This window comes from Prunus dulcis, chromosome 1, assembly GCF_902201215.1.
Source record: "Prunus dulcis chromosome 1, ALMONDv2, whole genome shotgun sequence".
Lineage (NCBI taxonomy): Eukaryota > Viridiplantae > Streptophyta > Magnoliopsida > Rosales > Rosaceae > Prunus > Prunus dulcis.
In genome coordinates, this window is record NC_047650.1 from 25,776,821 (window position 1) to 25,791,596 (window position 14,776).

The window sequence follows — 14,776 nt, forward strand, 5'->3', positions numbered from 1 at the left end:
ATGATAAGCACTATCAGCGGTGGCCCTACCGTTGCGGGCATGAGCCACCGTTCTATGAAACAGTACGTGCGTGCCGCACAGTTTCCTCAGGTGCTCGGAATAGAGGTGAATCGGCACCAGGAAGTACCCAAAGTGAATTGGGAGCCGATCACATTTTGCGAAGAGGAAGAAGAGGGAATCCTCTATCCCCACGACGACCCGATGATCATCCGAGCTGAAATTGCCGATTACGATGTAGGGCGAGTGCTGATCGATACCGGGAGCTCCGTGAGCGTAATCTTTGCCGAAGCTTTCAGAGAGATGGGAATCAATGACAACCAAGTCGACCGGCAGTTGACACCTCTACTAAGCTTCTCTGGAGACCTGGTCCAACCGATCGGTAGTGTCAGACTGCCAATTACATTTGGCACGGCGCCGAGAAAAACGACGACGTACGATCAATTCCTCATCGTCGATTGCCCGACGGCATACAACGTCATCATTGGCCGAACGGCACTGACGAGGATCAAGGCGCATCTCTCGCCCCACATGCTGTTGATGAAGTTCCCAACCCCGAACGGCACGGGGGCAATCCGGGGAAATCAGTTAAGTGCGCGGACTTGCTACGCTACGGCGCTCAGGGCAACCTCGTTCAAACTCCCCGACGAGACCATGACAGTGCAGGGGTTGCCGAACGGTACGGGACCGGTTGACGACCCCAGAGAGGAATCACCCACTCCTCACACGCAACCCGCCGAAGAATTGGAGACCATAACCTTGAGCGATGAACAACCCGATCGACAGGTTAGGATCGGCACAAGACTTACTGTAAACCTCCGAACGCAATTCATAGACTTCTTGCGGCACCATTCGGAAGTATTCGCGTGGTCTTACGAGGACATGCCCGGCATCGCCCTGGACGTGATCAGCCATAAACTCACCATCTCCCCCGCTTATAAGCTCGTAAGGCAGAAGCGCCGATCATACGATGCCGAACGGTACGAAGCGATGCGCACGGAGGTCGAAAAACTCCAAACCATCGGCTTCATCCGGGAGGCAACATATCCGGTATGGCTGGCAAATTCCGTCATGGTAAAAAAGTCCACAGGCGGGTGGCGAATGTGCCAAGACTATACCGATCTCAACAAAGCCTGCCCGAAGGACAGCTTTCCGTTGCCACGGATAGACCAGCTCGTGGACGCCACTGCCGGCCACGAACTGCTGAGCTTTATGGATGCCTATTCCGGCTACAATCAGATATTCATGCACCCTCCCGATAGCGAACACACCGCATTCATAACGGACAAAGGGTTGTACTGTTATAATGTCATGCCGTTCGGTCTGAAGAACGCGGGGGCAACATATCAAAGGCTCGTCAACAAAATCTTCGCCGGTTACATCGGCAACATCATGGAGGTTTATGTTGACGACATGTTGGTAAAAAGCAGAACTGCCGAAGATCACCTACAGAACTTATCGATTATGTTCGGCATACTGAAAGACTACCGGATGAGACTGAACCCGAAGAAATGCGCCTTCGGTGTATCTTCCGGGAAATTCCTCGGATTCATGATCAGTCAAAGGGGGATCGAAGCGAATCCCGAAAAAATAAAAGCAATCATCGATATGGAGAGGCCGAAGACGACGAAGGACATTCAAAGCCTTACCGGACGCGTGGCCGCCTTGACCCGCTTCATATCGAAAGCTACCGATAAATGTGTACCGTTCTTCAAAGCCTTGAAAGGGGGCAAACGGGATATCACATGGACTGCCGAATGCGATAACGCATTTCAAGACTTGAAGAACTACATGAGCAAAGCCCCTTTGTTGTCAAAACCGCTGCCTGGAGAAATTCTCTACCTATACCTTTCGGTATCCGAAACTGCCGTCAGCTCGGTATTGATTCGGAAACCAGAGAAGGCAGAGTTACCAATTTTCTATGTCAGCAAGGCACTCCAGAGTGCTGAACTTCGGTATCCACCATTAGAGCAGCTGGCTCTAGCCCTTGTTGTCTCGGCATGAAGACTTCGGCCATACTTCCAGGCACACGGGATCAAAGTCCTGACTAACCAACCGCTCCGGCAAGTGCTCCAGAAACCAGAAATTTCTGGCCGATTGATCAAATGGGCGATCGAACTCGGGGAATTCGACATACAGTTCATCCCGAGGCCCGCCGAAAAGGGCCAGGCTGTCGCCGATTTTATCTTCGAGCTTACCCCATCAACGGCACAGCCAACGCCCGAGGAGGTTTCCGAGACCGTCTTGCCGGACGAGCTGAACGCCGAACGGTTTGACAGCTCAACTCCAATATGGGTTTTGCACGTCGATGGCTCGGCAAACCAGCAAGGATGCGGAGCAGGCTTGGTGTTGACAACACCGGACGGACTCAAGATCGAGTACGCCCTCCGATTCGACTTCCGGACTTCCAACAATGAAGCCGAATATGAAGCCCTCTTGGCCGGCCTTCGGTTAGCCAAGAGCATGAATGCAAAGCAAATCCGAATTCACAGCGACTCCCAGCTCATTGTGAACCAGGTAACGGCAGACTTCTCCGCCAAGGATGCCTCCATGTACGCCTACCTTTCAACCGCCCATCAGCTACTCCGAATTTTCCAAGCATACGAGATCAAACAGATCCCCAGAGGCGAAAACAGCCATGCCGATGCACTGGCGCGCCTGGCTTCGGCGATAAACGACAAGGTCGGAAGAAAGGTACCGGTGGAGATTCTTGCCCAACCGAGTACGGTAGCCTCCGAAACGTGTACCGTACGGTATGAGGATACATGGATGTCTCATATCTACTTGTACCTGACGAACGGCACCCTTCCTGAAGACAAGGCCCAGGCCCGGAAGCTTAGATACCGAGCAGCAAGATACACTGTCATCAACGATGTGCTCTACAAGCGTGGCTACACCACCCCATATCTCAAATGCCTTACGGCAGAGCAGGGGGACTACGTCCTTCGGGAAATTCATAATGGTGTATGTGGCGACCATTCTGGGTCCCGATCCCTCGCCTACAAAGCCTTTCGGCAGGGATACTTTTGGCCAACCATGCACCAAGACGCCAATTCACTAGTGAAAAGGTGTGACAAATGTCAGCGCTTCGGTAACGTTCCGCATATCCCTGCCGAACCTCTTACACCGATTGTTAGCCCTTGGCCTTTCGCACAATGGGGACTGGACCTAATTGGTCCGATGCCGCAAGGCAAGGAGCAGGTAAAATACGCAGTGGTTGCCGTCGACTACTTCACCAAATGGGTGGAAGCCGAACCCCTGGCAACCATAATGGCAGCGAAGATTGAAGATTTCGTCTGGACTCACATTTGTTGCCGATTCGGTATCCCATATGCGATCATTACCGACAACGGCAGGCAATTTGATTCGGAACTCTTCAGGAAATTTTGCACCCGCTTGAAAATCAACTTGTTTTTCGCATCACCAGCCCATCCCCAGTCGAACGGTCAGGTTGAAGCAATAAACAAAATAGTAAAGAAGCTACTGAAACGGCAGCTAGACAAGGCTAAAGGAGCCTGGCCGGAGAAGCTTCCCGAAGCACTGTGGGCCATTCGGACGTCTTACCGAACGTCCACTGGAGAAACCCCCTTTTCCCTGGCTTTTGGTTCGGAAGCAGTGGTGCCTGTGGAAATCGGCGAACCGTCCTACCGAACGGAAACCTTCGCACCGAAGCCGAACGAAGAGGCTATGTCTCTAAGCCTTGACCTACTCGAGGAGCACCGAGCGCAAGCCAACCTCCGGAATGAAGCCTACAAACAGCGTGTGTCTCGGTATTACGACTCTAGGGTCAGACCCCGCTCTTTCCGAATCGGGGACTGGGTCATGCGCAAGGTATCGCTTGCGACGAAGGATACCACGGAAGGAACCCTCGGACCTTCCTGGGAAGGACCTTATGAAATCATCGGTATCCTTCGCTCGGGAACCTACCGACTAAGAGGCTCCAACGGCAAGGCCCTCGGCCATCCTTGGAACGTAGAACATCTCAAGTACTACTACAAGTGACCTAGCCAACGGCAGGTTGGAATTGTAATTATTCACTGTACTTGTTCTCCGAAAATGATTAATAGAAAGTCTTCGGCACTATTACTTCAGCCTCTCTTTAACTGTCCCTACAGATCCCTTCGGATTAAGTGTTAACATCCTACGGCGTTCTATATTAGCCTACGGCAATAAACGATCGTTAAAGTTTTACACTACAGATCCCTTCGGGACTTGTCAAAATTCAAACTCAATATTCAACAGCGTCCTTATTAGCCTACGGTGATAAGTGATTTTCGATCGGCAATTAGCCTACGGCAATTAGCTATAAATTGTGAGATTCGAATTTGACACCCTATCGGCAATTAGCCCACGGCAATTAATAATTGTAACGCACTCAACACTTGGGTTAAAATCGAAAGTTGAATAAAAGACTTGAATTCAGATTAAAGGATGCCCTCGGCATCAATGTGTTCGGAATATAAATAAAAACAAATGTTAACTAAGTACAAAGATAAAAACGCCCTCAGGCTTCGTCCCAGATCCCTCGGCGGCGTCCTCCCCTTCGTAGTACTCGATCATCTCTTCAGTAATTCCCTCCGGAAGGGGAGGAGGATCGGCAGCAAAGTTGAGGTTCAGCTTCTGGCCAGGGTTGTACCATTTGAATCGGTACAACATGTCCGCCATCTCAGAGCCAACTTCCCCGTCCAGCAGGGCAGTGAACTCCTGAGAAGAACGGTATCCCCGGATCGCCGCTTGAACGGCAGCCTCGACCTCCGCAGCCTTGGTCCGCTCGGACTCCTGCAGGGCATCCTGAACCGCCTCCGAAACGTCCTCGGCATCACGCGTTGCCGCCCGCGCAGCTTCCAGAGCCGCCCGCATCTCGCCCACCATCGCCTCCGAAGCGAGAGCCCGCCGTTCGACAGCCTCTTTCTCCTTTAGCAGCTGGGCGTGATCCTGGATAGCCTTGCCAGCCTCGGCAACCTTGGCCCTGCCGTCATCATAGGCCTTTTTTGCCCGTTCGGCAGCGGAGATGGCCCGCTTGACGCACAACCACATCTCCATGGACGCCTGCACACGAGGAAGATAGTCAGAAAGAAGCCCCACTTGGCACCAAACATAACGAAAGGACAACATCGAAAGATAAATTCTTACCGCTGCCTGCAGTCGGAAGGCACGTCCCGCCTGCTCCCGAAGTAGCTTCTTCGGCAGTTTGTCAACCTCCGGCAGCTCCATCTGCGATCCGAGGATCATGTGGTTGACGAATTGGACCGTCTTCGACGGGCAGGCGATGGTGACGGCCTCGGTAGGACCGTCGTCGTCCTCCGCCGCGAAAACGGCCCTTGAAGCCTCCGACGGACGGCTCCGTTTGGAAGCTGGTGAAGCCTCCAAGTCCACCGTCACCGGCCGCTTACCGGCTGCTCTTGAGGCAGCGGCCTCGGCATCCGACTGCCTCGGCACGGAGACTTCGACAGAGGGCCAGGGCAACGGGCTCGGCCCCCAGCTGCCGCAGCCGCTCCGCCAGGGTCACGTCCTTGGGATCCGTGGACGGCCGAACGGAAGGCGCCTTGGGCTGCCTCTTCTTTTTCTTGCCCTCCAGGCCCATCATGAGCCGCCTCCTAGAGGACTCGTTCATTTTCTTTGCTTCGGCAGCTTTCCTTGCGTCCGTCACTGGTCAGACAATCAGTCAGTCGGCATGCACAACAAAAAAATAGAAGAGGAAGGAAAGCGCAACCAAGTATACTTACTCTCGGCAGGGTCGACGAGCCTGGCTCTGATGAGATTATTGGTGAAGAGGAAGCGCGGATACACTCGCTCGGCAGCAGGGACCTTCAGCCTCACCCTGTCAATTTGCCGAATCTCGCCTTGCGTAGGAGTCGGCTGCTTGAGTTTGCCTGTCCGAAGAAAGAATCAGTAAGCAAATAGAAAAAGAAAACAGAAAGACAGCCTACCGATCGGCAACTAGGAAGCCTACCGGCGATTTGCGGGCGTACTCCCGATGGCGATTCCCAATCACCAGAGAGTAGCACCCGCCGATTCCTCCACGACTTCTGGGAAGTCGGCACCGAGCTGACGAAGTAACCCCGCTCGGAAGCCTTCAGGCAATTCGCCTGAACCCAGCCACCATGATCGGCACTCTTCGACTTGGTGACGCTGTAGAGGTAGGAGAATTGCTCGTAGGAAGGCTCCCCCTCCCCGGCAATCCCGAAAGCCGTTATCACCCCCATCAGGGCCACCCAGAAGTTGGGGTTATATTGGCCCGGGGCATACCCAATCTGGGTGAGTAGCTTCTGAACGGCAGGCTGCAACGGCAACCTGACCCCCTGCACCAGCATGTCGGTGAAGAAGGCGACTTCGCCATCTCCTGGGTCGCTGAGGGACTCGGTCGGACTAGGGATCCTCATCTTCACCGAGTCAGGAATGCGGTATTCGGCCCTAATCTTTTGAAGCTCCCGTTCGGTAAGCTTGTTCGGCTCCAGGTAATCAACCCCGAACAGGACCCTCTTCGGTACGCCTACCGGTATCCTTGACCGCTCCCGGTGGACGATCGTCACCCTCGACCGAGAGGGACCGGCAATAGCCTCATCACGACCGGAAGTGGAGGCCTCCGGCTGATGCTCGAAGGTACCGAATCGGGTACCGTCTTTATAAACTGCGGCCAGGGGAAGTGGCTGCCCCGTCATCAGCCCCTTGCCGACGCCATGAGTAGGAACGGAGTTCACCTCCTCACCGACGATTTCCACATCGGTGTCCTCTTGACCCTCGGCGTCGAGGCTCACAGCCAAACTAGATGTGTCCCAGCCCGATGACAACTCCTCATCGAACGCATTGGGCTCACTGCCCAAGGAAGACTCGCTAGCAGACATCTACAAAAAGGAAAGGAAACGAAGGCTAAGGTGGTCGTGTAATGAACTACCCTACCGATGTCTACGCCACTACCTATAGTTCACTAGACTACCGAAGGAGGGCCCTATAGACGATCGGCTAAGCCTATGCTACGAAAGCACGCGCAGCAATACAAAATAGAATTTTTGAGAGTGCTGAACGGTACCTTACCTTGGGTGTTGTCGAGAGCTTTGATTGCCGAGAACTCCTTCGAAAATCGATTTGACTGCCGTTCACCCGCTTCGGAAATCGCCTTGATCGCCGAGACCTCGCGTGAAAATCGCCCAGGTTGCCGTTAACACTCTTCGGAAATCGCCTGGGAAGAGCTCTCGCGTCAACTCTAAAATGCAAAGTGAGTTTTACGCCTGGAGGAGCCTCAATTTATAGGGAGATGGCTGCAACGGTATACCTCGGGAAACGAAACGGCTCATAAATGACGCCGTCAGGCGTCACTTCGCTAGCCACGTGTCGCCCGATGATTGGTGACGTAGGCTGCACGCCTGGTACAGAAGACGAAGCGTCTCTGCACGCCAGGCGCATAAATCGAAGCGTCTCTGCCTTCACCCCTCTCAACACCAGCGACCCTTCAGGTCTCAGGGGAGCCTCTCCCAAACGAACTTGCCGAACGGCAGGGCATCTACGAGTCATCAGGGAGAACCAAATTCCCTTCCGAAGAACCTTCGGAAGAGAACTTGGGGGACTACTGTTTATACCGTATATTAACAACCAATGACCACCTGACACGTGGACGGAATCGACACCCGTCACTACAGGCCCTTCGGCATGTCCCCTACCGAATACTATACATCTTGATGCTTTTGCCCTAGGGCACGTGTCATGCTCACGACCAGCTCCTACAGTCCCACATCGGAAATATGAACATAATGCACGCCTCCCAAGGCCTATATAAGGAGACCCCTATTCCCAAAAGAGGGGGACATAAAAAACCAACAGTACGCTACCGCTTGATCTGTAATCTGACATTTACTAAATCCGTACTTACTTAAGCATCGGAGAGCCTTCGGCCGGTACCGCACCGGTACCCCAAGGTCTTACCGAACGTGTCCCTTTTGCAGGAAGTTGATCATTCGAAGACTAACTACCTTCCGAAGACATAATATCACTAAATTGGGCGAACCACGTGTCAGACCACTTTTTCGCATCAACAAAAAGCATTAAAGTATACATAGCATTCAATTATTCTCATTTAATTAATATATTGGAACACATACAAAATGTCAACATTTCTTTAACCAAAGACCATTTAATTAATATAGAGAGCATTCATACCATTTCGCCCAACACTTTGACACCAAACTCCAATTTCAACCAAATTTAGTTTTCAGATTGCTCGATGAAATCTTCTCTCAACTCTTTTTTGTCAAAAATGTATGAATTCCAGCCAATCAAACTAAACCGAACAATAAGTATTTGGAATCACTTTGTCGTTTTCGTATCTTTTCTTTTCTTTAGCCGAAACAAAAGAAAAGAATAGAAACTCAGAGTCAGAATCAATGCAAGTTGTGTTCCACAGTTCTCATCCGGGAGAAATTCTTTGGTGGTAAGATAGGATACTCAAATAAAATTATGCGGTGATGTTTCTAATCATCACTTTATTTTTATATTCTGAAATAAGACGAGAAAAGGAAAAAAGAAAACAACGTTGACTTAGTCAGCTCAGATGTTAGCCAAGCAAGCTGTCATTCGTCTCTCTACTGTTGTATAAAGGCCGATACACACATGACACAGGTGTATTTTATTCATTCATTCAGAAAACACAGAGAAGTAATTTTTCATACAGATTTCTTCTCTCAATTATTTCTTCTGTTTGCTTTAAAAATGATACTATCCTTCTCCACTAAGAATGCAACCCCTGAGACATACCGCGACTTCATACAAGCTCTGCGAGACCAACTCACAGCCGGACGACCCACATCACACGGTATACCAGTGCTGCCTCGAAGAGAAGATGTGCCGGACGCGCAGCGCTTTCTTCTTGTTGATCTCACAAACTCTCAAGGCAATACCATCAGGCTCGCAATCGATGTGGTCAACGCTTACGTGGTGGGTTATGCTGCAGATGGTCGAGCCTATCTTCTTCAAGAAAATGCTCGTGATAATCGGCCTCCAATCCACACTTTATTCCGCGACGCCACCACTCGGATTGATCTGGGCTTCGACGGCAGCTACAGCGGGCTTTCGCGGGTTGCACGAGAAGCAGTAGAACGGAATACCCCACGTAATCGTGCTCGTAACCGAGCTGGGGCAAGTGCGCATGACAATACACCTGTGCTTGAGCAAATCCCCATGGGACGCAATGAACTAGATACCGCCATCAGCCTGTTGTCCTCCGCGTCATCCCCAACCAACCAAGCCTTAGGGTTTATCGTCATCATTCAGATGCTGTCAGAAGCGGCAAGGTTCCGGGCCATTGAGGGACTAGTCCGCACTACCATGCGGGAAACGTACGATCCACTTATGCGAGGCCTTGCAATGGAGAGCCTGGAAACCCATTGGTCTGATCTCTCCGAACAGATCCAGAGGGCACAACAGCGCAATGAAACAGGCTTCGATAGGACTATTATGCTCCACAATGTCGGAAATGAACGCCGCGAAGTAAACAGTGTTGATTCACCCTTCGTTCGGGGTGTCGCGATGCTGCTCTACGATCGAAACGGAAATTGCAACCCTGGATCTGGACCTCATCGTCATGATGAATTGTAATTGTAATACTTCAACTTAGTTGACTTTTGTTGTTGTTTGCTTTGCTTGGTTGACCCTTCCGTTTTGAGAGGTGTGCAATTTGCAAATCGTGTCGTTCGTGTGTAATAAAATAACGGCCAGCAAGGTTAACTTCTGTTCTCCAGTTAGTATTTTTCACATGTAATATCGCTTTCATCACTGGAAATTGTGTTAATGATTCAATGTCTCTAGTGGTTTCACATAATAATAAGTATACAATTTCCATAATCTTCTTGTTTGAGCAAGTGGTGGAGAGGCAAAGGCATGCGCCTGTGTACTTGTCTCAATCTTCCACATAGAATTGCATCCCATTTTTTTATCCTTGTGTTTCTATACCCTTTTTCACTGCTTTTTTATGGGCACTCTCTTTTTTATGGGTACTTGTCTCAATCTCACACCTGTTAATTTCATGTACACTTCAAGCATTTTCACTTCAGCCACCCACTTTAGATATTTGTGGAGAGTTGTGTGTTGTACGCACCTCTGTCACCAACTCCAGCAAGCTGATAGATATTAATATTTAATACAATGAATAGGACTTGTTCTCTTTTTCCGACCAGGATTAGAACCACCATCCAACCAACACACGCGACGAATCGACGACTTCAAATTTAACCACATATTTTGAATATACTTTCTAGATATATGCTGTGACAATGATACGTTTTGTCTTATTCCAAGTGGGTAAAAATCCTCTTCATCTATCCATGATATCTTGTCGACAATAACTATGATATTCATAAGTTGATAGAGTACCAGTTCCGTTTAGAGAGACAAATTCCAACAAGGCGACTGCAGCAACCCAAAGTCTTCATAGCTTTTTCAATGCATGACATATTTGAGAATTTAGCTTGTTCCAAGTCTCAAGTAACAAAGATAGTTGTAGCCAGCTGTTACTTTCTCCACTGTTATAAAAGCTGATACATAATGGTGTATTCATATTCATTCCGAAAATAGAGAGAATTAATCTTCATACAGTTTCTAGATCGCAATTTCTTTCTCATCATTTTCTTGTGTGTTGTTTCTCTGTTTGCTTTAACATGGCACTCGTCTTCTCCACTAGGAATGCAACCCCCCAGACATACCGCACCTTCATAGACGCTCTGCGACTCAGACTCACAGCCGGACGGCCCAAGTCACATGGTATACCGGTGCTGCCACGAAAAGAAGATGTGCAGAATGCGCAGCGCTTTCTGCTTGTTGATCTAACAAACTCTGAAAACAATACCATCACGGTGGCAATCGATGTGGTGAACGCTTACGTGGTGGGTTACGCTGCAGGTGGTCGATCCTACTTTCTTGCAGAAAATGCTCCCAACGATCGGCCTCCAATCCAATGTTGGCGTGACTTGTGGATATTGACTTACTTTCCTTACACACCAAGAATTCCTATTATAATTATAATTGATTTACTTTAATTCCTGATTTCCTACTGTAAATGAATTTAGGAATTTATTATTTACTTGCTCATTTAGGTTTTGTTGTATTATAAATATAACCTCCTACAAGGAGAAGAATACACAGAAAATTCCCACAAACAAATATTCTCTCATAGTTTTCATATTTTAGCATGGTATCAGAGCGGCGATCTTGGGATTGCTGACTCTAGTTTCTAAACCCTAGCCGCCACCATGGGGGAGGATGACTCTTCTAATCCTAGTGGCGGTAGCACCACTGCTTCCTCCTCTCCTTCTCAACCAACCATAGCCGAGTTGAGTGCCCAGGTGGCTCAACTAATGCAGATGCAGACTCAGACCTCGAAATTGATCCTAAATCAGGATCCTACCAAGACGACCCCGACATCGACTCAGACGACAACCCCGACCTCGAATCAGATGACAACCTTGAACCCGAATCAGACAACGATTCCGACGACAATTACCTATGAAGCTTCCGCTGCACAGATTGGCATAAAGTTGGATGGCACCAACTATGCCCTATGGTCCCAAGTTGTAGAGTTGTATATCTCCGGCAAAGACAAATTGGGATATATTAATGGCGATCTTCCACAACCTCCTTTGACTGCTCCAACGTTTCCTCGCTGGCGCACCGAGAACTCTATTGTGAAGGGATGGCTTATCAATTCTCTGGAGCAGAGCTTGATTGGCAATTTCATTCGATTTTCGACGGCAAAAGCAGTGTGGGATGCAATTGCCACAACTTACTATGATGGCACTGACACCTCTCAGGTTTATGATCTGAAACGATGAGTCTCTCGTATGCGACAAGCTGGTGGCTCCATTGAAACCTATTACAATACTCTCCAAAGCTTATGGAGAGAAATTGATTTTCGTCGTCCAAATATGATGGAGTATGAAATTGATATCAAGCGCTATAATGATATTCTGCAGGAAGATCGAGTTTACATATTTTTGGATGGCCTTGATGATCGTCTTGATAAGGCCCGAAGTGATGTTCTTCACATGACTTCATTCCCTACTGTTGACCAAGCTTATGCCTATGTTCGTCGTGAAGATGTTCGACAAGCAGTGATGATGGGTTCATCCGATCGAGCCACTGGTGCTGGCTTAGCGGCCAAGAGTGCTCCTCGATCCGGTCTCCCTACTCGTGCCGGACAGCCCCATAATTCCTCTACTGCGGCCCATCTTCAGATCCAGTCATATGCTACTGCTGCTGGTGCGCCACTTCCTAAAACCATCCCACCTTCCCATCCCAAGGCTCCGACTGATGGAAGTGGTTGCACGCACTGTGGCAACCTCAAACATACCCGTGACACCTGTTTTAAGCTAAATGGTTATCCTGATTGGTGGGAGAACCTCCGCGCTCGCAAGCTCAAAGAAACTGCTAGTAATTCCGGCCGTGTTGCTCTTGTCTCTACCGAACCCCCATTAGCCTTGTTCCCGCAGGTAGATCTTCCTGATAGTCCCGCGCTTCCGGATGTCTCAGGTAACTGTGGTTATGCATTTCATACTTCTAATCTACGAGATACTACTGGTTGGATAATTGATTCTGGCGCCACTGATCATATGACCTTTGATCCGAATGATTTTTTGCACACCACTACACCCCGCCGCACAAGTATTGCCAATGCAAATGGAGTTACCTATCCTGTGACAGGGGCCGACACTGTTGCCCTTTCACCTTCTCTGTCCCTTTCTAATACTCTACTCGTTCTATCTTTGTCTAATAAATTAATGTCTGTAAGTCAGGCCACTGAACAACTAAATTGTTGTGCACTAATTTATCCCAATTTTTGTTTACTACAGGATATTCTCACCAAGGAGATCATTGGGCGTGGTACTAAAAGAGGGGGGCTGTACTATGTGGATGACTTCAGTATGGGACGTGCCAATAGTGTAAAGCATCCGTCTGATGACAAGCACCAACAAATTTGGCTCTGGCACCGACGTTTGGGGCATCCATCTTTTGGTTATATGAGACACTTATTGCCCGAATTGTTTTCTGTATTTAAGGACTCAGATTTTAAATGTGACACTTGCATTCTAGCCAAGAGTCATAGAGCATCCTATCCTTTAAATAGGAATAAAAGTACTATTCCTTTTGCTTTAATTTATTCTGATGTTTGGGGACCCTCACCTATTTCTACTCATTCCGGTATTCGTTGGTTTGTCACATTCATAGATGATTGTACAAGGATGACATGGCTTTATTTGATGAAAAATAAGAATGAAGTGTCTTCCCTGTTCCAATCCTTTCACAAACAGATGGAAACACAGTTCAATGCTCAAATACAGATTCTTCGCTCTGACAACGGTGGAGAATTTGTTAATCATGATTTTCAGACTTACTTCCAGACACATGGCATTATTCATGAGACAACTTGCCCCCAGACACCACAACAAAATGGTGTTGCCGAACGGAAGAATCGTCATCTCCTTGAAATAGCCCGTGCTCTTCTCATTGATGGCCATTTCCTTGTCATCACTGGGATGATGCTGTCGTCACTGCTGTCCACCTTATCAACCGCATGCCATCTGGGGTCTTGAACTTCAAAACTCCATTACAAGTGCTCGCGCAACACGGGCCTCTGCCCTCTGTTTTGGTGCTTAACCCTCGCATTTTTGGCTGTGTGGCCTTCGTTCATCTCCACAAAAATCAACGAAGCAAACTTGATCCATGTGCGCTTCGTTGTGTTTTTTTGGGTTATGCCACTCATCAGAAAGGCTACCGATGTTATCACCCTTCTACCCGGCGAACCTATGTCACTTTGGATGTCACCTTTTTAGAATCAGATATGTTCTTCTATGACCCAGCATCCAATTCTACTCTTCAGGGGGAGATACCGAGTAAAGAGCTCAATTGGAGTAGCTTGGAACATGAGGATATTCATCTATGCACGAAGATTGCTCTCGACCAAGAAACAATAACAATTGATCATCCCGAGTCTGGCACGTGCGAATGCTCTCTGCCAAACAACGATCGATCGCCTAACCCTTGCGAAGATGTTTTTGATTCGAGTCATACTCTTACAGATAACTCAGAGCAACAAGATGAAGACCCCCCCTCTCATTCAACAGTACCAACGGACCAATCTCCTGAGAATATCTTTGAGGTAAATTCTCCTACTAGACTTGTGCATTTAGAGGATAAAACTATTGGATATCAATTACCTTTCAGGCAAAATCGTGGGAAGCCACCAAACCGTTATTCACCTGATATTGGCAAGACATCCAAGTATCCAATTGCAAATCATGTATCCATTGAGAAGCTGTCTGAACCACTCAAGGCTTTTGTGCATCAGTTGTTTGCTATCCATATTCCAACCAAGGTCTTTGAAGCATTGAAAGATCCTAAGTGGGTCCAAGCTATAAAAGAGGAGATGAAAGCTCTTGAGAAAAATCAGACTTGGACATTGGAGACTATACCACGAGGAAAAAAGACTATCGGATGTAGATGGGTGTTTACTATAAAACATAATGCAGATGGATCTATCGAGCAATACAAGGCAAGACTTGTGGCAAAAGGGTACACACAGACCTATGGTATAGACTATGAAGAAACTTTTGCACCAGTTGCAAAGTTAAACACCGTCAGAGGCTTATTGTCCCTTGCAGCTAATTTGGATTGGCCACTACACCAGTTTGATGTAAAGAATGCTTTTCTACATGGCGAACTCACAGAGGAGGTGTACATGGACATTCCTCCTGGATATAATACTACTTAGACTTGAATAGTTTGCAGGTTAAGAAAA

The 14,776-nt window shown here is 48.6% G+C and overlaps 3 protein-coding genes across 3 annotated transcripts in view; all 3 read left to right on the plus strand.

The window, feature by feature from the left end:
• LOC117617298 lies at nucleotides 1–3,999 on the plus strand. The gene is made up of 3 exons (XM_034346627.1): nucleotides 1–1,289; nucleotides 1,428–1,920; nucleotides 2,023–3,999. The coding sequence occupies exons 1-3, from the start codon at nucleotides 1–3 to the stop codon at nucleotides 3,997–3,999; spliced, it is 3,759 nt and encodes a 1,252-aa protein (XP_034202518.1).
• A 4,621-nt stretch (nucleotides 4,000–8,620) lies between these two features.
• Nucleotides 8,621–9,808, plus strand: LOC117614761 (ribosome-inactivating protein bryodin II-like). The gene has a single exon (XM_034343662.1). The coding sequence runs from the start codon at nucleotides 8,701–8,703 to the stop codon at nucleotides 9,583–9,585; it is 885 nt and encodes a 294-aa protein (XP_034199553.1). The 5' UTR covers nucleotides 8,621–8,700; the 3' UTR covers nucleotides 9,586–9,808.
• A 730-nt stretch (nucleotides 9,809–10,538) lies between these two features.
• Nucleotides 10,539–14,776, plus strand: part of LOC117615370 (abrin-d-like) — a 6,435-nt gene continuing 2,197 nt past the window's right edge. The window contains 1 exon segment of the mRNA XM_034344444.1: nucleotides 10,539–10,941. Coding sequence (XP_034200335.1) covers nucleotides 10,644–10,941 — 298 coding nt within the window. The 5' untranslated portion in view covers nucleotides 10,539–10,643.